At 33.4% G+C, this 23,530-nt stretch overlaps 1 protein-coding gene across 1 annotated transcript in view; it reads right to left on the reverse strand.

Annotated features, from left to right (window-relative positions):
* Window positions 1–6,225: 6,225 nt before the first annotated feature.
* LOC129230998 (major facilitator superfamily domain-containing protein 4A-like) overlaps window positions 6,226–23,530 on the reverse strand; it is a 120,115-nt gene continuing 102,810 nt past the window's right edge. The window contains exons 9-12 of the mRNA XM_054865242.1: window positions 20,146–20,293; window positions 17,792–17,862; window positions 15,520–15,637; window positions 6,226–6,425 (exon numbers count right to left, since the gene is read on the reverse strand). Coding sequence (XP_054721217.1) covers window positions 6,226–6,425; window positions 15,520–15,637; window positions 17,792–17,862; window positions 20,146–20,293 — 537 coding nt within the window. The remainder of the gene's footprint in view (window positions 6,426–15,519; window positions 15,638–17,791; window positions 17,863–20,145; window positions 20,294–23,530) is intronic.

Consider the following 23,530-nt stretch of genomic DNA (forward strand, 5'->3'; position numbering starts at 1 on the left):
AATAACATTAGTACAATACATATTTTCTACAAATGAATGTAAAAAAACAATATAATATATCTCTAAAGACTTTAAAAAGATTTAACTCTACATCAAGCAAAGTCAGAATCAATGCATAACAAAACATTATCATTGATCATCAAACATAACAATTGTCTTTGTTTTCTTCAATCACGCGTCAAATTTGTAAAATATCAATATCAGTTATACGTTTAACAGAACTTTTAGGATTCATTTACGAAAGCAAATAGTGCTTTATTTATCTGTACATCATTTTTCATAAGAATCACATTTAACTCGAATTCCTCCAAAAAGTATTCGCATAATTTAAAAAACAAATGAAATGTAACATTTTAAAGTTGTTTTGCATTATTCACCTGATGCACCTAAATAGTAGATGAGTTAGGATAGAGCTCTGTGAATGCGAAACAGCGTACGTAACCACATTTAGAAATTCCTGCGAAATGACTATTTACAGCATTATAATATTCTATGTTTAACACGTAACTTAAACGGGCTACTTTATTTCTAAAGTAAACACTTTCTTATTAATATTCCCGATTTGAACGAATTAAATTCGATACGAGGGAACATTTTGTTGTTAACTTCAGCGAATTGGACTATAACATGAAATTGACATAATTTTCTAAGACTTATCAAAGGAATTCAGAATAAGGTTGTAAAAGTGAAAACATAAATCAATTTTTAGTATTAAAAACTGCTCCCAATTGCTAAAGCTTCTCCTTGCTTTTATTATAAGACTTTAAATATTAATCATGCTCAAAGGGAAAAAAAAGACCATTGTTTCATGAAGGTTGGCACATTAGTTTTTATTAATTCGTTTGATTGTTATTATTATTATTTTCGAGAAATTTGACTTTTTGTACGACATATTACAAAAATGTATTATCCTAATTGCATTTGTACATAAATTTATTTTCGATAAATAAGAGCAAATTACAATTTGTTTACATCTGTAAATGTTTTAAGGATTAATTACATTTTAGATTGTAGTTTTGCAAAAATAAAAAAAGAAGAAAACGGAATAGCTTTTTAGGATCCTCTTACTTTTACTTTCAGTCCAGGCCCGTGATTTGGGAGAACAGGAGGGGGGGGGGGGGGGCAGTTGGGCCCCTGGATTTCAGAAACATAATGTAAATACGCATTTCGCTTTTATTTTGGTGATTTTTTCCAAAAACGTCACTGAGTATATACTGTTTACCCATCCCCTTTAAACTCTGAAATGACAAGCCTGTTTACATCGAATTTAAACTATATTTGAATAGGAGGATCTAAATGTGTAATTTATTTCTACTGATTAAAAGAACACATTATACTTTCGCTTGTGCACGTTGAAATTCTCCAACTGATTTTACTGCTTTTAAATTAAATTTGATCTGCTTTTGTGTACTTTAAATACTTCTTTTTGTAACTAGCTTTCCGGAACTAAAACATCCCCCCCCCCCACCCCATCCCGCTCCTTTTTGGAATTCAATGGCCTGTAATGCCAAAACTGGATAGTAAAGTTTATTTTATTTATTTATTTATTTATTTATTTATTTATTTATTTATTTATTTTTTTGAGTATACGCCAGAAAGACAAGCGCGCAGTGCATGGCATTTTTCTCAGTCACTTAGTTACGCAGTTGACTGTTTATAAAATACAAAACAGAGAGAACTAAATTGAAATATTCAGAGCCATGACATTGTATTAAAACAAATTAGTGTACTTATGAACAGGCAACGACAAAAATTAGAAAATCTTAGGAGCCAGGAAAAAAAAGTAAAAATTGGTGCTAAACATTGCTATTTCTAAAATTCATAGGAAAAACATCAGTGTAACAAGGATTACGAAAGAGTCTTGTTCTGATAGAACCATTCACCAAGTTACTTTACAGGTTTCTTAGTCTTCCGGTCGAGTTTGGTGCCCAAGATTTGTCGAACTCTGCTCGTTTTTTCTTCCCTTCATCTTTTCGTTTTCTTAATGAAGTTAAGAAATATCTTCGAACAATTCATACTATTTACGTCAGGTAAGTACATCATATATTATCTTTTGGGCGCTTCGGTGTTAATTAAATTTTCCCGAAATACCCGTAGAATATTCTGAAAGAGTAAATCTTAATTTTCTAATGTATATGTAAAGATTGAAAATGTCAGACCTGCATTTTTTAGTACTTACTGGCTGGACTTACGTCATTTTGGCAATCTCTAAAACCTCATTGATGTATGTAAGTCTTACTTTAGATTGTAAATAAAAGGTTGGTTAAAAAAAATTAGTTTTATTTTAGTGACGTTTGTTCTGTTGGAAGTTTCCACAGGAAATTCGAAGCAAAAAGTTTACCCTATAAACTGATGCGTTTATTTACGAAGAAATTGAGAATCTATTACACTTGACGTAAAGTTTTCGATCTTCATTATCGGGAAGAATTTTCCGGATAATCCGAGTTTTCAGAAATCCGAGGTGAGGTGAGCCCCAATTACCTCGGAATTTTAGAGAGACTACTGTATCTTGTTTCAACAACTGCAGGTTTGCAATCATTAGTAAAATGTTCAATTCATTTCATTTTGCTGTCTACATAGCTTAAAAGAAAATTCTAGTGTTTATAATTACAATTTTTATACTACAAAATTTCCCATCAAGGAATGACGGGTGAAAATTGCTTCTCATTTGAGTGAAGCAACTTCTTAGGGGATATTTTGATCGTTGAAATTTCGGGTCGCATAACTTTGGACAGTTGTTCCTTTCTGGCAAAATCTGCGAGGTTGAAGTACATTAACTTTCTTTGGTGCCAACAAATTGGCAAAAGGTTGAAAAAAAATATATATCAAGAATCTCAGCTATTTTCTCGATATAATATATACAAAATTCAATAGGCATTCTCAATTGTAAAGTAATTCATTTTAAAAATAACTTCATTGCTGTTGACGTCAGAACGTTACTCGATCAGTGATTTTGGCTATTATATATATGAGGGTTTCTGTTTTTGGTGATTCAGCGCGAAAGTACTTTTGAGCAGTACGTTTATTCAGTGCAGTAATAAACGTGAAACAGCTTTTGTCGTTAAAACTAGATGTCTGCCAGAATAAATATCGTAATGAAACAGCAAGAATGTCAGATAGTTATCACTCATACATATACAGTTTAGAAATTCGATATCGTAACGTTTAGAAAAAAGATCAATGTTTTCATTGTCTATACTTAAAGGACATAATATTTCTGTAACATATAATGCTTCAAATATCATTTTCTACGTGAGTCCAAACGTTTTTGCATACGAGTTTTGTGGTGGTGATAGGTAAAAGTTTGTTAATGTACAGTCAATTCAGTTTCAGAAATCCGCCAATCTATTCTATGACAAAAGAATAAATTTTCAGTGATACCATAAATAGTTTGATAATACATTTTCTTCTTTGAATTTATCTTCCAATAGGTTTAACTACTCAATAATATCTCGAAGATATCTAAAAAAAATTGATATAACAAAATAAAATCAATGCCAATGACGCGAAGTAACGGAAAAGTTCATTTACAAAACGCGAAGAATAGCTAAATTCGTCAACTGTTGAATCATCTGTTTCTGGACAACCCGATGGTAAATTTCCATACTTTCCAGATATGAATGTGCGTGACTCCCTCCTTCGGAAAAGTATGCAAAATGCAAACCTTTCAGTGCCTCTGAAGGTTTACTTTCTAAATCGTAAAATACAGTATAATTCACGCAGGAATTGCGAAAGAAATAAATGAAATTCCTTATATTTTTATAATATAATAAAAGTTCATGTGATTAATGACACCATCCAGAGCGATTTTTTTTTCATAACTTATTTTTTAAGTAGTTCAAAATTGTCTTATTCTGTTTAACAAACTTAAGCAGTAACATCATTCAATTTTTCATAAATTAAAGTAATAATCTTCTAAAAAGCCGCTTTCTATTCGTATTTTTGAAAATAAAAACATCACAAACTGATATCGGAATCACCGCATAGTTAATACTTTTAATTGAGAATTGAATAAGATTTTCTATAATGCAGTTAAAATGCTTGAATGCAGAGGAGATTTCAGATTAGTGGTCCCAAGCAAACGGTTCAGACCCTTTTTTGATGAAGTAACAAGCTTGTGGTAAAATGTAATGAGCTTCTTTGCGTTAACTGTACGAGTATATTGATTATGAATTTACATTTTCGGGTTAGGTTGTAGGACCTTTGATTTAAAATAAATTATGTAATGGAATAATAAACCTATAGATCAAGAATGTCAGGCAGCTATATTAGGATAACTTTGAGCCTACTTTTTTGAAACTCTAGATTTATTTCCTAGATGTTGCTAGCGACATCAGTTGTAGTTACAACAAAATTTTCCTTGAGGTCCAAGGAAGAACGTTTATTATTCAAAAATGCTTCAATGATAACAAAGTTATGCGATTTTTTTTAAGTTTATTTTTTTATTTTCATACCAAGAAACTAGTGGGTGAACACAGTCCTGATTTTTGTGATACTTTCGATCCCCTTTATAGAATCTTACTTCAATTACATGAAACTTTTCTTTGTAACACCGTTTCTCTCGGATGACTCGATGGAAGCCAAAACTTTGATACGGTTGTCAGTAACTTGTGCTTTAAGTTATCTAGTTAGGTCAAACCACGATATAATTTTTGAAATGTCCCCTTCGCAACAAAAAAATGTACCGTGGTTTGGTTATATGTCATACATATCTTAATGCCCATTTATGTTTCATATTGTCCAAAAAATACATATACGTACATATACAGGGTGGTTATGATTAAAGTTACCCTGTTTAGACCCCTCTAGTGACCGTTCTACACATCGGATTTCGATGAAACTTGGAATATAGATTATATAGCTCATGGGGAGCAGGATTGTACAATAAAAAAAATGGTTCAAAAATCTACCACCAGGGTAGAAAAGGGCGCATGTATCAAATAAAACGGAGACTGTGTCACAAAATCGATTTTATTTACAAGATTGGGTTAATGTGCATTCCATCTGCGTCAATCACGTGTTCAAAACGTGTTATAGCGTGATCTATAGTTGCACGAAGGGTTGCCCTGTCAATAGCATGAACATGGCTCCTTGCTATCCTTTAATTCAGGCACCGTCCGTATGCTTTCGCCATAGACCCGATCTTTTTCAAGGATTGCCTTGACATGGGCCCTTTCCATATGCCTTTCAATCTTCCATACTCACGGAGAGCGGCAGTAAGATTACTATCCTTCTGATAGAAGATCTTGATCAGTAAGGCTCGCTCTTTCTTTTCCAAAGTCATCGTGATGAAGATGAGTGAACTCCTGCCTTTTTATAGCTCATTTAATTTGCATAATGCATCGGTGGTTGTTGCCGGATGTTTTACGTGAGTAGAGCGCCCCCTATCGTGATTTTTGAACTTTTTTTTTATTGTATAATCCTGCTCTCCATAGTCTATATAATCTATATTCCAAGTTTCATCGCAATCCGATGTGTAGAACGGTCACTAGAGGGATCTAAACAGGGTAACTTTAATTATAACCACCCTGTATATGGGTCCGTCAAACCGCGATAAAATCTATCGTTGCGGATGGAACATTTCAAAAATTTGTATCGTGGTTTGGCCCATTACGAAGGAAGAAATCAATCCTCCCTCCCCTCATATTCGGCTGGTTGTTGGAACTACTCCAAACTCGACATGAAAATTTCTCGATGTCACGACAGAACTGATATTTTACTTCGGTAACGTTATGAAAATCTCCTTTATTGATCTATTGAGTCCTAGGACACAATATTCATGTGTGGATAAACCAACCATTTGGAGTTAAAAGACGACGAAAAATTGATTAAAGTGAGTACAACAGGGGTAGAATGTTTTTCTTTTCAAAATTCCATTATTGATTTTTCTTTCTAATCCTCAATACCTTGGAACCACTTTAACTGATAAAATATTTCTCCTAATTCGACTACTTTAGAACAACGCCTACACAATCAAGCATGATATGCATGCGAGGAGGAAAACAAAAAATAAAGTAAACATAATATTTTTACATTCTTTCTATGTAAGTGTCGCACAGTCCGAAAACCATAAAAGTCATCTATAAGTATTCAAAAATCACATTTACAGAGAACAGCATGAATCCCATGTGACGTTTACATAACTACTCAGAACAATTTCTCTCTGTAGAAACATATGTATAACATTTATAACAGTGAAAAGAAAGAAACAATTAAGGAATCACATCATTGTTGCCGTCTCTCACTTTGCTGCTCGGTGAAGGATGATTCTGTGTATTGAGGTTCTCCTAAACTGTTTTGTGATTCGTCATACCTCATCCTCGAATAGTATCGGACATGCTGTGTTGTGAGGCCGGTATCTTCTCCTTCAGCAGCAGATTTTGAGGGAAAACAGGACGAAAAAAAGCTCAAAAATCCACCAGTGGCTGCAAGAAAAAGAAAGCAAGAAGTTAGGGAAGCTGTTAGTTACAGACTCTCTATCGCCGGTGAAACCATAGAGAAAAAATAGCGCTAGAGCGCGCGATAGGGTTATTTTTCTACTGTAAGGATGGAAGCAGTTTCTAGAACCACTATTTGGCACATGATGTGGCAAGAAAGAGGTCAATTGCAGACCCCTCCTCAAATCTTGACTCCCACTTTATCCCCATGTTAACAGTTTCTGCCTTGTGGATAAGGACAACGAAAATAAGTTACAAGCGCTATGGGTGAAGCCATGCACCAATAACATCTCAAGGTTAGAAAGTCAGATTACGGCAGGGCACTTACTAGCGCAGACAGAAGTTACCTTCGAGGAGGATATCATTATATAACCTGCTCCCCTGCATATAAACCACCGTATTAGGATTAGCAATACATGTTCTGAAAGGGGGGGGGGGGTAATCGTACTACTACTACTACTGCTACTACTACTGCTGCTGCTATTGCTACTACTACTGCTATACTACTACTGCTGCTGCTATTACTACTACTACTGCTGCTGCTATTACTACTACTACTACTGCTATACTACTACTGCTGCTGCTATTAATACTATTACTACTATTACTACTGCTACTACTACTGCTGCTGCTACTACTACTACTACTACTACTACTACTACTACTACTACTACTACTACTACTACTACTACTAAAAATAATGATAATAATAATAATAACTACAATAATAATAATACCAACAATAATACTATTAATACTAATAATAATAATAAATAATAACAATATTATGATACTAATACAATAATAATAATTTATGTTTAGATTTGGAATTGCTCACTTTTGTTTTCGAAGGTGTCCAAGTCTTCGTTTTTCTTGTTATTGTATTTGAATGTGAGAGGATTTAGTAAAACGAACCTTTGAATATGAAAAAGGAAGATATGTAGCTCGCGCGCGCGATTTAAAATCCTGTTTTGTTGAATTGCTATAACATTTGTCATTTTCTTTCTGTATGAAAGTATGTCAGAATTCGGAGTTTATTTTTACCTAAAAGTTTTAGATATTAAGGTTTTTGTTTACTTTTCGGGTCGAGTCGGGCTATAATTTTTTATGGGCATAAAATTTAGACTATCTGCTATGATATTCTGTAAAAACATCTTCCGCCCATGTCCCCCCCCTTTTTTAGGGGTTTAAAGTTGATGAGTAAAAATGGCTTAATTATTTCAAGTTTGGGTTTTTTAAAAATTTCCTTATAGATTCTTCTGAAACTGGTGAAACTTTTACCATATCATAGTTATATGCTATCATGAAGGAATTAATGCCATTATAGCTTATAAAAGGTTTATATTATCAGAAGAAAAACTTGAGGAGTAAGGGAAATATACAGATCATATTGAGTCGTGTTTTGAAGTGTTTTGCTACCGGAGTTCAAGAGTAAAGGGGCATTTGAATGCTATAAGGATGGCCTCCCAACCCCACTTTTATGGTTCATTTATTTTACTTTCCAATTTAGGAATTAAAACTAGAAATTATATTAAAAAAAAAAAAAAAAAAAAAAACAGAAGCGTCAACATTTTTAGATTATAATTATTTGTTTTACTTTGTATAATATCTGTTTACGAAACATTATTTAACACAAGCAGTAACTTTTAACTTATGTATTCATTGTTCAGATATAAGTAAAACAGTTTTTTAATTAAACAGGCCATACCTCATTAATGAAATTACTACCAAGTGTTTGTGACATCTCAAAATACTTTGGAGTAAATAATGTAAGTCTATAATCCATGTGTCCTAAGTGTTTCTTCGGGAAAGTTATTGTATACATAATTCATGAAAATCTTAAGAAAAACATGAGTTGAGCTGTTAGATTGGCATCAATTACCACTCATATGCTCTCAAAACCAGCCTTAACAAAATGTTGTACCTTTTTTTTCTTCTCTTTTTTTTTTTTTTGCTGCCGCTAAAAATCCTATGGTTTTTATTTGTCGTTTTTTTTGCCCCCCCTCCCTCCCCACTTTTCAGTCTCAATCACCGCCTCTGCTAAAGGTATACATAAGTTTTTAATGCATGGTGCTGAAGTTACCTCTCAAGAAATCCAAACAATTTTTCAGTTTTCAGAGAAAGAAGCTGTAACCCATAATAAGCTCTCGCAGCAGCATCTATTACATTTTTCACGAGAATTTTCTCGAGTGGATTGTAACAGATGCATTCTAACTCCCTACTTGGGAAGTGATAGCAAGGGCGCCCATATGCAAAATTTTAAGGGGGGGGGGGGCTTAAAAAATTCCCTCATGGTTTAATATTTTCCTCATTTAATCCGATTTCAATACAGATTAGAGATATTAAAATTTAACATTTTTAATAACTTATTCATTAATGACTGGAAAAGAAATTTTTATACATTTTTGAAAAGAAAAAAGCACTAAAAGCAAGGAAGTTCTCATTTCTAGGGGGGGGGGGGGGGCTTGAGCCCCCACTTGCCCCCCTATATGGGCTCCCTTGAGTGGTAGTCGACCCAGACAACTCTGAAAAAGTCTTTCCCTTGCAGTAGTAAATATGATAATCGCTAGACGCAATCACGCTGTAATTAATCCTAGATGAGCAATCATTTAATTGTGATAAGTGTAAAGAAGATGAATACAATAATTTTCTCTAAGTTATGTCTTTTTTCTATCATGTAAACACCTTATTGTGATCGAATAGGATATTTAAATTCATTATATGACAAAAAACGCATCAAATAATTTTGCTCGGTTTTTTTATACAAATACTCCTCCGCCGCTTCATAAATAAGAAGGAAATTCCGAATACTGCCGTGCTAAGCACAGATGTGGTATCTGCAGTAGAGCTCGAAATGAGAAATCGACGATTAAAGTTTTACAACTCATTTCTTTGATTTATGACTTAATTGAATGCTCAACTTGCGGTAGTTGTTCCGTAAATCACTTATCTAAAAACCGTAAGAGAGTATTTTTGTAAAAATCTTAATTTAAAATTAATAAATGTAGTTACGACAAATTTTCTTTTCAAAACCTTTTCATATACTAAGCTAAAATTCACCGTAAGTGACAATTACTAAGCATTTTTAGAGGTATCTGCAAAGATACGACAAAAATAGCTTAGTAAAACGTGCTCAAGGTATCATTAAATAATACTGAAAACATCTGCCTTCTTTGGAGTTAGCTGTTTCGCTTTATTTTGTTAATACAAATCTAACAGAATCTACCTTCTGAAAGATACCATTTTCAAAACTCCGGACAGTTAAAACTGTAATCCATTACAATTTTCTGTTCTATATATTAAAAGAATGTGTTTTTTAGTTTTTTATAATGTTTTATTTTCTAGATTCATTTTTACCGAGCATGAAGATAATTTTGACAGCAGACGATACTTAAATAAAAATATTACTGGCCGTAGAATAAAATGCGTTTTTTTTTTTTTTTTTTGCATGAAAGAATTAGATATGAATATTTTACATGCATTTCATTTTTAGAATTTACATTTTAAATAAACATTTGAATAGAAAAAGCTGAATATTTACTTTAACAATTATGCAAAGTTGTATTAATTTTTATAATCAGCTTGTATCAACTATTCAACGGTAAACTAATTTTTATTTCTGTGTTATAATAAACTGCTACATTAATAAATATGCTGCTTTACTAAGGTATAAAAGTCGTATCTACAAAAAATACTAAGGAAAAAAGTGGTAACTGCGTAGATACCACTTTAAAGGCTTAGTATTTGTCACTTACGTTCAAATTGCCTTAGCAAACTCCTCTAACTGTGCAGTTACGACTTTTTTCCTAAAGCTTTTTTTAATATTTCGCGTTCACAAATCACCAAAAAACTTGAGATTTAGGTAAATTAAATTACTAACGACCACCTGGTGAGAATAACTCAATTTTGATAAAATGTGCAGATACCACATCTGTGCTTAGCACGGCAGAATACCTAATTCACCAAATATGAATGTGTTACGATTTAAGTTCAGTAGATGGCGCCACTAAAACTAAGGCAAAGTACTGTTTTTGAGAGTTTTAAATTTTAAAGGACATATTTCCATCAGAGTCTCAGTATTTAATTCGCATTAATTGTGTTGATTTTTTTTTTAAAATCATTTTGAAAGAAATAATGATCGAAATATGATTCTTGTTTCATCTTTTCAACTGGAAAAAAAAAGATTGGAAGAATGGTACAAGTCTGCGCGTAACAAATATTGCCGTGGGAAGCAACTTGATTCTAGATAAACTTCTGATAAAATGCGATATTTACACCAAGGAAAGATCGAAAAAAAAAAAAAAAAATTGAATTTTGACATCTTGAATTCAAATTACGTTTTTCACAATCACGAGTGTGTGTATGTTAGGCATGTGTGTTTGTGTGTGGGGGTATGTGTTTGTGTGTAGGGGTTATGTGTATGTAGGCATGTGTGTTTGTGTCTGTGTCGTGGCATAAGTGTGTGGGTAGTTGTGTGTAGGAATGTGTGTGTGTGGGAGGAAGGTATGTGTATGTGTGTGTAAGCATATGTGTTTGTGTCTGTGTGCACAGGCATGAATGTGTGGGTAGTTGTGTGTGTGTGTGTGTTTTTGTGTGTGTATGTGTGGGTGTCTGTATGTATGCGTGTGTGTATGTGTTTGTGCATGCGTGTAGGTGTATGTGTGTATGTGTTTGTGTATGTGTGTAGTTGTGTATGTATGCGCGTGTGTGTAGGACATGGATGCAACCTGGAGACGGCTTTCGCGTGAGGAGCCCGTCGACGGTGATGGTGCGGAGGGTGGCGGTGGGAAAAATCAAAAGACGCCAAAAACAGTCAAATGAGAACAATAAGCAATCGTGATTGCTCAATAAATAAATAAATCATAAAATAAATTCTGTAAAAATGAATAAATATTTAAAAAAGGGGCTGGATTTATCTTATAAGCTAAAACAAGAAATATGGTGCGGAACATTTTTTTTGGGGGGGGGGGGAGAGACTAGAACGGGGAGGGGAAGGGGGGGTCACGTAGAAAAATTTTAAGTCTTGAGTACAAAAAATTCTGACACTATTTGGGTGTCAATAAAGAGCGTCAAATCGGCTAGGGATACGGCACGTAGTGGGGAAAAAACTTTCAGAAGTAATGAAAGGAAGTTTTATTTCAAATATTTATGGAAACGAGTTTTAAAAAATTTTTACAGAAAACACATTATGTTATATTTACATGATATTTTACACCCATTCTTGTGTGCAGTTGTTAAATTACGATCCAATACAATAATGATGGATGCATAATATTGTCAATGGTTTAGGGGGGTTGGGAGTCATGACCTCATGCCTCTCCCCTTGTACCCACCCCTGAGCTAAACAAGCAATAGCTTAGGTATGTTAATGAGAGGTCATGTCAGCCTAGTCGGAAACTAGGGGCCCGGCGACCTCTCTTGACAAGGAGTCCGCTTTTGCTCTCGGCGGCCCTGGCTTAGGGTCCTGAAAAATTGCATCATTCATTCCTAAAAAATGAAAAGTACTTGAAAAAATAAATTTCCTTTTCAAATGCTAGAAAACGTTGAAAATTTGGAAAAATGTAGTTGCAAACCTTCAATTTAAAATTTTTTAACGAATGAGAGGAAGAGGGCCAAATTTAGCTCTTTTTGTTTCATTCTGCATCAGAAAGGTAAAAGTCATTGGGTTCTTACGTTTCTGTAACATTTGTTTCAGATAAATTTTTGTGACTTTCATCATGATGTTTCACACCTTGCTTATAATCTCAAATTCAGTATTTTTGAAATTCTTTTGTTCTTGTTTGCTTTTATCTTACTTCTACTGTATATTGTTGATCTGTTTAGCACAGGAAAAAAATAGCACACAACCTCTGTTCTTTTTTGTTTTCTGCACTACTTGAAATGGGAAAAAACGTTATAATGACAAATCTATAGGTAGAATCCATGTCAATTCAGCAGGGGCGTTACAGTGATAGTCATGGAATTTTTGAATGTAGCATATGTTAAAACCAGTGACGTGCGGTCCGCCCAAACAAACCAAGCAGGGCTTGGGCACTCCAAAAATAATTTTTGTGCTCATAAGACAGGAAATATTAATTATGTATATGTTTTTTTGTAATTCTTACTTTCACTGAAAATAATGTAAAAGAAAAAAGATTCATTAGTTTCTCAAACGGCGATTTCCCCGGAGCAAATGAGCCTAGGAAAAGGAAAAGAATACGTCTATAGGGCACGACTTTAGATCTACCTCCACGTGGTGTGCTCTGGGCAACGTTTAATACGGCTAAAAGATCTATAACTTTCTGGCCTGTGACTTCTTCGCCTATGAGATAATGACCCCCCCCCCTGTTCTTCGTTTTTAGTTATGTTTGTCTTTTGCCAATTCGTCAAGTTCTCTACCATTTGATATAAATGAATAAAGGAAAGAGACAACCACACCAAAACAAGTCGAACCCATATACATTGTAAAAGGTCGAATGAACTGCAGAATTTTATTTCTATTTTCCAACCACATTTATTTTTCAACTACACCATTAATATTTAAAATAAATCCCTTAATACATTGTTATAAAATAAAGGGCATTTATACATTTAACCATACAAAAATTAATCACATAAGTTTGACCACCATTTCTGAGGAAACACAAACTACCCAGCCTAAAAACAATTACAGCATTAAAATTTTTGCAGATGCTTCCGATAAGCGCTGCCACTTTCTAACATTGTAGTACACAACATTTCTGTTATTATTATTACTTTTTTTTTATTCAAGAAAATGCCGAGAAATATTTCTTAGGTTCCCTCTGACCCCATCGGTGTTTCATATTAAAAAGAAAATAAAGGTCAAAAAAAAAAAAAATATTTACCTACTTACATAATAAAGGAAATTTTTCTGTGGTCTCTAAGGAGCTTATAGGTGCTTAGAGGCATTTGTATTAACAAATATGAAAAATTTACTTGTATAATAGGTTAAAGTTTATTAATCGAGAATTAACCATTCAATGAGCAAAGTAGATTTTTAAAAAGAATTTTGACACATTTTAAACACAACGAAGTGGCAAAAATGTACTGGAGACGATGGTTTGACGAGGTTCAGCAACTGGTTGAAAACCTGGTGAAACCTTTTATGGCCGCAACCATATTTTTTTCGAGGCATTTATTTGTGTTATAAAGGTACATTCATATTTTGGTTTTTTACTGAATACAGTTCACGTACTTTTTTTTTCTCTTCTTTTAATCTGCTAAAAAAGCTAAGGCAGAAACCTTGCTTCATCTAATGTTACACTCAACACCAGCAATGCGATGCCGCTTAGTTTTCTGTAATGTAACACAAATTTTGGGTTTTCAGGCCAACTTATTTATTTTTAGCATGTTGATATAATGTTATCTCCGATATAGATGGGAACGGGAAACTTACAGAATTAATATCAATCGATCAAAAAAATTCAGCAAGATCAGTTTTTGAAACGTTGGGGACGGATAAACAAATTTAAGTTACATGTTATGAATTCACAACTTTATGCTTTTTGAACGTCGGTTAAAAAGTAAGGTAAATTTCAGAAAGTTTACAAATTGCAGTTATATGTTACGAGTTTGCTGCAAAACTAATGATAACGAAAAGTTTTTAGCAGTATGTTACACAGAATGCAGAAATGCTTATACAAGCCGTCTCCTTCCAACACTGGAGTTTTTTTGTTTACTTTTTTTTAAAACTATTGTTTTCGAAAAGTTGTTCAAACGTATGTAACTCGACAATCACCTCGAGCCATAAATTGTAACAGCCAAAATAGTTGGGAAAAGATTGCTTCTTGTTTTTTGAAGTTGTAGGGGAACATGGGGTAAATTAAAATGGCGAAATATTTACTCTGCTTTTAGCTCCACCTATCTGGTATTATTTTTAGTATGTAGTACCATATGTAGTCTATTCCAGTCAGGAAAAAAATACCGCCGAAAATTAAAGCATTTGGTAATACAGGCAATTTTAAAAAATTGGTACTCATATTGTAACATTTTATTGTAAGTGAAAAATTATTTTTGTTACTGTAAAATGATAAAGTTCTTGTTGTTAGCATTTGAAATATTAATTAAGACCTCCTAATATTCAATGCAGCAAAAATTTATTTAGTATTGGGCTTATTTGTGTTTTAAATACATTGTGCAGTTAGTCAAGTACATACGGGGGCAAAGTGAAATAGTTTGTTTCATTTACTCACTCAGTCTTTTAATCTAAATCACTTACATTTTCATTTATTAATTAATTCATTTACATTCCTTCATTTAGTAATTGACTTATTTATTCATTCATTCACTTATTTTCTTATTCATTCATTCTTTTACTGGAACATTTATTTTTCTTCATATATCAATTGATTTATTCATTTAATTATTCGTTTTTTTGTTTCATTATCTCTTCAGTTATTCATTCAACCTTTTATTTACTGATTCTTTTGATGAAAAGTATGTTTTATAATCAAATAGAAAATATTTCATTAGAAAAAAATCTTATTTTTTACTTTGCCCCATGAAAAAAAAAGTGAAAAATTTTCCACTTTTTTTTTGGAAAACTCAAATTTACTGCCAAAAATAAAAAATACTGTTTCAACACAAGTTTTATTATAAAATACAATGTTCTTTCTTAATGTACTGTAATGTTCAAAACAAATTTCCGATTTGTTCATTTTGAAAAAACTCAGTCATCTTAACCATTTCACTTTGCCCCACATTCCCCTACATCAGTTTTTCTTTCTGATAAGAAAAGTTCCTCCGCCTTTCCCGCAATGGGTGTAAGGGGTCTTTTTAAAATTTTTCGAAATTAAAGTTTTAAAAACGCAGTTACAGGTTCTTTCTTGAACCCCCCCCCCCTCCCCTGATTTCCCTTTTCTTCTTTTTAAGAGACACACAATTTTCTTATAAGTTTTTCAAAAAAGGTCTGCAAGCCTTGCAAAAGAGAGTTAGGCCTTAAACTGCAGCTCCAAATTTAATAAGCTGAATATGCATGAAATAAATCCGTGTGTAGGCAACGTTCCCAAAACACATTTTGAGTTTTGAAATAAGAAAACAACGAAAATGAGGTGATTCTTCTTTTTAAGAGCTGAAAACTCACCTGTATAACGAACAACTGAATGACCAACGATCCACAAAGCCATGTAAATTATAAGAGACAAAAAGCAGAGAACCACTCCAGTTACTAAGAACGTTATAGGTCCAGCACGTTCAAATTCCTAAAAAGAAGAATTTGATGAAAAACAAAGTCTTTGAAAAATAAAACAATTTAAAATACGTTTTTACAATCCCAGTAAGTGAAACATGCTACTCTTTCTACAAATGTAAAGCACAAAGGAGCTTCTAAATGTAAAGGGTATCCCAAAATTAACGCATGATTTGACTTTGCTACCATTTTTGCCGTAAATTGTTTGCAGCCAAGAAAAAAGAGCAATTTGACAGCTGAGAGTTTAGGGTTAGTAAAAATAGTGTTATGCTACCACACAGCCAGAAAAACAATTCAATTACTGCATGATCCTGGTCGTGTCCTCTCTCGCTTCGGTGATCAGAATTGGCACCCTAGATCACGTGATTTAAAAGCATTAGATTTCTTCTTATGGGGTTATTTGAAGTTAAAGGTCTATGTCAACAAGCCTAAAACCACCCGTGTCGTGTTGCGATATCGAGCGTCAATAACAGTAACTGCTTGACCAGCTTCAACTTTCATTATTTTTTGAAATAATTGTTCAATAATAAAAACGCGTTATTATGTGTGTGTGTGTGTGTGTGTGTGTCACATAACGCTCCATTTTTAATAACCATAAACTCTCAGCTGTCATATTGTTCTTTTTTCAAGGTTACCAACAATTTACTGGAAAAATGGCGACAAATTCAAATTTTGTGCTAATTTTGGGACACCCTTAAAATTCTGCTTCAAGCAGGTTTGTGTGATATCGAAGGAAGCGCTTGATTTCAATACAAATTAAAATACTAATCATCTTACCCCAAGATTGGGGTAGGATGATGAAGTGCAAACGTTTACAGATTATTAATTTCTTAGGTAAAAAACATGGTCTTTCAAGGCGAAATATATTTTTTTACTAATCACAAAAGTACAGCAGATAAAATAGTTGATTAAAAACAAATCCAATGTGGTATTTTATATGAAATAAAGTTAGAAACTGTGGCGTCTTCCCTCTATATACCCTGCATTGTTTATTTTTATGCCGTATTTAATTCATTATTCTTTTACTGACTTCAAAGTAGAAAAAAATAATATTTAAAATTTCACTTTATCTTTTATCTGTCTCAATAATAAATAGTATTTAATGAGAAATGACTTTGAAGCAAATAACAAACCACTAATTTAAGCTGTTATCTGATGTTTTATTGTTCTTAAATACAGGGCAGATCCTTGATTTTTCAGGAATTCTGTTCGTGTGTGAATGCGCGCGTGTGTGTGTGTGTGTTTATTCCCTAAATAATAAATTATCTCTGTAATTTCAGAATAATTACTAACTATAAGACAAAATACATAAATACAACAAACAAAAGATTTAAGACATGAACAGAATAATTTAAAATCTATACTAATAATATAAAGCTGAAGAGTTTGTTTGTTTGAACGCGCTAATCTCAGGAACTACTGGTTCTAATTGAAAAATTCTTTTTGTGTTGAATAGTCCATTTATTGAGGAAGGCTATAGGCTGTATAACATCATGCTATGACTAATAGGAGTGGAGCAGCAATTAATTGAAATTTAACCAATAATAACCATGATGCATATTTTGCTGCATCAATAGCTCGAGCTGCTTTTGCCCAAATAGCTCAGTCGGTAAAGCGCTTGCTCAGCAACCCTAGGGTCTCGGGTTCGAACCCGGCTTCGAGAGGGAAGATTTTCAGCACTTATTATCCGGCTCCTTTAAAAATTAATTAGTTTATAAATAAAGGGTTTTCAGTTATTTTTTATTGATTTTGTTTTCGAGTTTCTTAACGGAAAACATTGATATAGATAAGGGTATGTATTTTTTTACTATATGAATATATCATATATATATATATATATATATATATATATATATATATATATATATATATCATAACGTGATGTACTTCAAATAGTTTTTTAATACATTGTTGTTTAATTAACGCGGGTGAAACTGTAGGGTACTGCTAAAAATAAATGAAGGAAAGTTTAAATTGTTTCTCAATATTATTACAAACCTTATGCAACGCTGTGTATGTTTGATAAACAAATATATGCATGTACTTTATTGACGCATAATTCATCTTTCTTTACTAATAAATTACTAGCATATTTGACAAGTGTGTGTGAAAAAAGAAATGATGCAATAAAATGCTATCAGCAAATTGAGAGAAAATGTTTACGTACATGTCCTAAAATTACTGGCATGGACATTTCTCCGAGTGCAGCACCAAATACGAGTATTGTGGTAATAGTAGCTGAAACAGAAAAATATTACCATTAAAAGTTATTCCTGAACAGCACAGACAAATGAAATAAATTCTTAACAAGTAGTAGGTTAATGTGAGGCAAAGTTAAAATCTTGGGAAAAATTACCTTTTTCAAAACGAACAAATTGAATATTTGTATTGAAAAATACAGTAGAAAAGAAGGAACTATGTAGAATGTAACTATGCGTAATAAAACTTACACTGGAATATTATTTTTAATTTTTGGCAAAAAGTGGTATTTTTCAAAAAGAGAGGAAAACTTTCATTTATTTGTATGGGAGCAGAGGGAAAAATGAGATATTTTTTCTACTGCAATATTTTCTATTTGATTATTAAACATAGCATGACTAACAAATGAGTGAATGAATAAATAAATAATGAAACAATAAAAAGGTAAATAAATATATGCAAAAAGGTAAATGGGTGAATAAATCAGTGAATGAGTAAGAAAATAAGTGTACGACTGAATAAATAAGTGAATTAATAAGTAAAGGAATGTAGTTGAATAAATGAATGAATACGTTAGTGATTTAATAAATGAATGCATAAGTAAACGAAATGAACTGTCTTACTTTTCCCAGTGTGCACTCTGTACTCGGTGTGTTTTTGAGAATTGTATTAAACATTTAAAACCAAAACATGCTTAATATTCACTAAGGACGGAATTGACATCGGTGTAGGCATCAATTATACATAAAATATTAATAACAGAAACTCGATCATTTTATAATGACTTGTTTTTAATGAACGACAAAATATTTCAATTTGTGTAAATTTTGAAAATTACTAGCGTTATTTTTTTCCTTGATCTTTAGAGCTATTCATTTTTTGAATGGAATCAACTTGTGTTTCAGAATATAGTTAAAATAATACTAGATAGGTGGCTTTGTAAACTGTGAAAACATTTTACTGTTTCACTTTGCCTCCTATTATCCTACCGTACAAGTAGGATAAAGTGTATATCAAGGAATCAACCCTGATGGGAATTTTTTTATTGCTTGTAATTAATGAGTCGGCTTTTTCTGCCAAAGTCAGTGCCGAATCTACTGGGTAGCAATTTGGGGCCCTTGCTCCTGTCAGCAACTTCTCGGGGGGGGGGGGGGGCGGCAAATTCATCCCATTTCTACGGGTTCTTCATTGAAATTTAAAGAAAGATGTGCAAGGGCGGCAGTTTCAAGATCTATGCCCCGGCTCGGAAAAAAGTTCCGGCACTGGTCAACGCAAATGGGCTCCAAGGGACAGGATAAGTTTGAAACTGTTTAACAGTGCATTTTAAAATGGTTGTCCAATCATTATTTATTTTATGTTAGATAACTATGTAACACTCTAGGGGTTTTTCTTCAGTTTTTCTTCGCAATAGGTGCACTATCACAACTAAAATATACGTGCAGCTATTAAGTATGGATAAATTGTGTATCAAAGTTATCCTGAATGACTGCAATTACACTTAAGCACCATCAGGTAGCACTTGCTGTATGTAGCTTTAAAACAGCGAAAGTGTCACATCACAAGAATCGATCCAATGATAGCAACACCTTCCTTTCAACAGCCCCTCTTTTTATTTTCCACGGTGGATAGACAATTATAGCTGTGCCAAGGAGAGCTGGTGGATGAACTGGGAGCGGAAATAGAACACTTCATTTTTTAACATGTAAAATCAGTGAGAACGCGCGAGTAGTAAAATCTTGACTGCTTGCTCATCCTAGCTGATCCTACCCCAAAGAAAATGATGTAGCCAACATCCGCTTTTAGTTAAAATCCAGAAAAAAAAACCCTTTGAGGAAAAATATGTATGATGATATGTGTGTGTGTAAGGAGATGACACGTTAAGTGTGAAAATGTTCAATTTACGAGCACGAATGAATCTGTTCATCATTCGAATCTGTTTCATATTCAACTGTTGTTTATATCCCTGGTCATTATTTTTAAGCCATATTTCATGGCTAGTTTTGCTTTTTATTTGTTCAGATGCCTACTGTTGCTTTTTTTCCTCGCATTGTGTCTTACATATTTTTTATTGCTTTGAAGGAGAGCCATACCCATGAGTAATTTCTCGCTACAACTCTGAGTATATGTCATTTGCATTTTCAGATCATTTTATTAACTTTATATCAAATAGACAGAACTTGAAATTTTGTACAATATTTTCTTTTAATATCAATTTTAATTTTAGTTAGAATGGATTTTTTTAACTAGCAGTGGAATTAAAAATAAAATATTTGTAGAACTTAAGGTATTCTGCTATACATTTTTTTCACAAATGATGCTTACGTGTTACTTTTATGTACTCCTCAGTCAATGAAAGGGCGGTTGGGAAGACGGAGCTCATGAATAATCCAATGATGCAGGTACCCATAACAAGAACTGCTTTACTATGGTTGAAAGCTAGCATGAAGAGCATTCCTAGTGTGCAGCCAACCTAAAATACAAAGATAATAATAATTAAAGAATTATGAGGATTAAAAGAAGAATGATAATGCAACAAGCTGCAAAAAGTGCCAGACGCGTTTGAAATCTGGAATGAAGTCAACGGATTTCCCTTAATTATTATAGTATAGGGGGAAGGCAAAGTCTTGTGCTGACAAGGAAAATTTATTTAGTATGCATATATTTTTTTAAAATTTACTGTAAAAAATGTGTTAGGTTATCATTGTTAGTGTGTGTAACGTTACACAACTTCTGGAGTATGTCATGTCGATTTTAAGAAAATTTTCATTGTTGGAGGAAGCTTTCACGATGGCTTGCGTAAAGTCTCATAGAGCATCAAAATGGCTTTAAAAACTGAGGTAGAACTCAAAACGCATGCGTAAAGATCAGCATCGACGCAGAGCTGATAAACTGTTGTTGCCGTTTATATAGTACTAGCAGGTCCCGCACGGCGATGCCTGTGCTAAGAAGTTAAAGGAAGTCCATTGAAAAAAAAAAAAAAAAAAAACAAATCCACGCCCCCCCCCCTTCTGATGTGAAATGATCATTTTTCTTCAACTAAAATAGGTACACACCTTTTCAAAAGACCTATTAAAGTCTCTTTGGAATTTAAAGCTCTTCGCCGAAACACATAAAAATATTAACGGTAGCTTTAAAACTCAAAATAATCCTTCAACTATATAGTTCATCGCTTAATGTGCAAAGCAACCACGCTACCGTAACCCTGCCCTTTAAAGAGTAAAGCGTTTTTTTCCCCTGCAATTTAAAATGTTTCGCCACATAAACAATGCTATAATAAAAACGTACAAAACCATAGATTATAAATGATTAGCATGAAGGCATTATTTAATTGTTGGAGCACCTAAAATTCAGTAATTTCATTTTTAAAAGATTTATCCCGGAAAGCTAATAGATGCGTCTATTTCCGCCTGTAAACCGGATGTTAGCCTTGCCATATCATCAGTGCTCAGACTGATGAATGGATTCCTATTCCGCATTAAGCCGTAACAACGAATTTGGAAAATAAAACCTTTATATTTGTTGACCAGTTTTATAAGAGCGTGACCCCATCCTTCGTATGCAATAAACAAACGTTTTTACGCTCTTCCGATAAATAGTGAAAATGTGACTTACGTTAATCTGACTTTCAGTCATAGATATTTCTTAGAACATTTCAAATTTGCAAGTCAAACTCTCTAATAAAAAGGCAATTTGGCCCCGTCATACCATGACGGGTTATTTTCTAGTCATTTAATTTATTCGAATTATTTAAATCATCGAACAGTTAACTTGAAGTATAAGTCAACTTACACTTGAAAATGAGTAACTGTCAAAGAAATTCTGCTCAAAGTTTATTTTTGCTAATGTGTAACCTTTCAAACAATTTCTCGGCACGCTTATAGAAAATTCTGGTGTAACCTTACTTATAAATTAGTTATACGTTACAACATAAAAACATTACCATAGTGTAACCTCCCCGAAGCGATGAGTTACTTTACATCAGCTATATGAGTTTAATTACTCCATAACATTTGAGGCATCCATGCTGCCGCTAATTTTATGGGGGGGGAGTAAGGTCACACCAAATTATTTAGTGCTTATTTCATTCCTCTAAAGTGATGTAGGTTACGCTAGAATTGGAAACTCTATGAAAGAGGAAGTTCAGTGGGTACTGTGTTCCCATAATCTCTTATTCGAGTGCAAAAATGTTTAGAAATGGATATGGTCTCGATTCTCTGCATGTTAAGAGCATCAATCGATGACCTGACACATTATGGAATTCACCCGGCATTAGATGGAAGATCAGTGACGCTGCCTTTCTCTATAAATCCGTCATATCAATGCTTGATGCTGTTACAGAGAGGAGAGCCGCGTACATATGAATTTCTAAATCTTATTTAGAACTAATTAGTAAGCTGCTGTCATGAAACAAGGACTTAATTTCTACCAAAAGATGTGCATGAGTATTATAGGTCTACAACTTATTTTAACGCGTAACTAGCCTAGTGCGGCAGTGTTAGATTCTGCAGAACACAGAGGTACACGCAAATAGTCGAAACTCTAGTAACACTAAGATAGACTTAAAAAAAAAAAATGGGACCTGATCTCACATAGAACTTAAATGCTGTGCATTTTGGGATGCACTTATAAACCTTTCAGTACTGGAACGTCTTATTTTATAAAGTGAACGGCGATTCTGTTAGAAGTCGGCTATACAGGGTGTTCCAAAACGACCGCATAAGCTCTGCATAGCTAGATTCCTCGTTGGGAGTGCATGAAAACTGCCCCAAGGAAGCGTAGAACCGTTCTTGTACAATCCATAGTTTAAGAGAAAAATACGAAAATCAAAGAATAACGTCACTGCCGGTGCAAGGAAAAAACACTTTATTAGACATATCAACAACAGTATTTGCATATCCTTCCAGACGATAATTTTTAAAACGTCATTGCACTTATTTGTTGTTATACGTTATGTACGGAAACTGCTGTTATGTTCAATAAAGTTTTTTTTTTCTTGCACCAGCAGTGACGTCATACTTTGTTTTTCGTAATTTTCTCTCAAACTATTGATGGTACAGGAACGCTTCTTTGGGCAGTTTTATGTACTTCCAACGAGAAATCTAGCTTTGCAGAGTTTATGCGGTCGTTTTGGGACACCCTGTATAATGAAAAATATCGTCAAGTGAATAGTATTTGTTGGACAAATGGCGAATAATGGAATTTAAACACAATGTATGTTTGATTTTAAAATCAAAAATAGGTCAAAAGCTAATATAAAACTTATTGTGTAAAAGTAAAATATTTTCAAAGAAAAGCAGTACCGGAACGCTGATTTGGTTTTGCTTTTCTGCTCTGGTACCGCACGAGTTTTAATAGCAATTATGGTTAATAGTGGCATTCCTCGTAGTTGTGATAAATTGAGTATATAACCAAAGACCCAATAACTTCCGGTGAAAGAAGTTGTCAGTCATTGGTTACAGTATTCGAAATGGATGTATTGGTGGGTTCCGGAGCCCAACATTGACGAGCTCTGCTACTTTCCAAATAATGTATAAAAATTCACTGCAAACCCCCCCCCCCCCCAAAAAAAAAGAAGTGCAGAAGCAGAGCTCCAGTGAATAAAAAGTCTCAGATTGTAACTTAAATGGCGACACGTACGCCATCTTAGAGCCAATTGCCGCTTTCTTCCTCTGTCTGCTTGATGAAGTAGCGCGTTTTACCTCTTGAT

This window comes from Uloborus diversus, chromosome 10 (assembly GCF_026930045.1).
Source record: "Uloborus diversus isolate 005 chromosome 10, Udiv.v.3.1, whole genome shotgun sequence".
NCBI classification, from domain to species: domain Eukaryota; kingdom Metazoa; phylum Arthropoda; class Arachnida; order Araneae; family Uloboridae; genus Uloborus; species Uloborus diversus.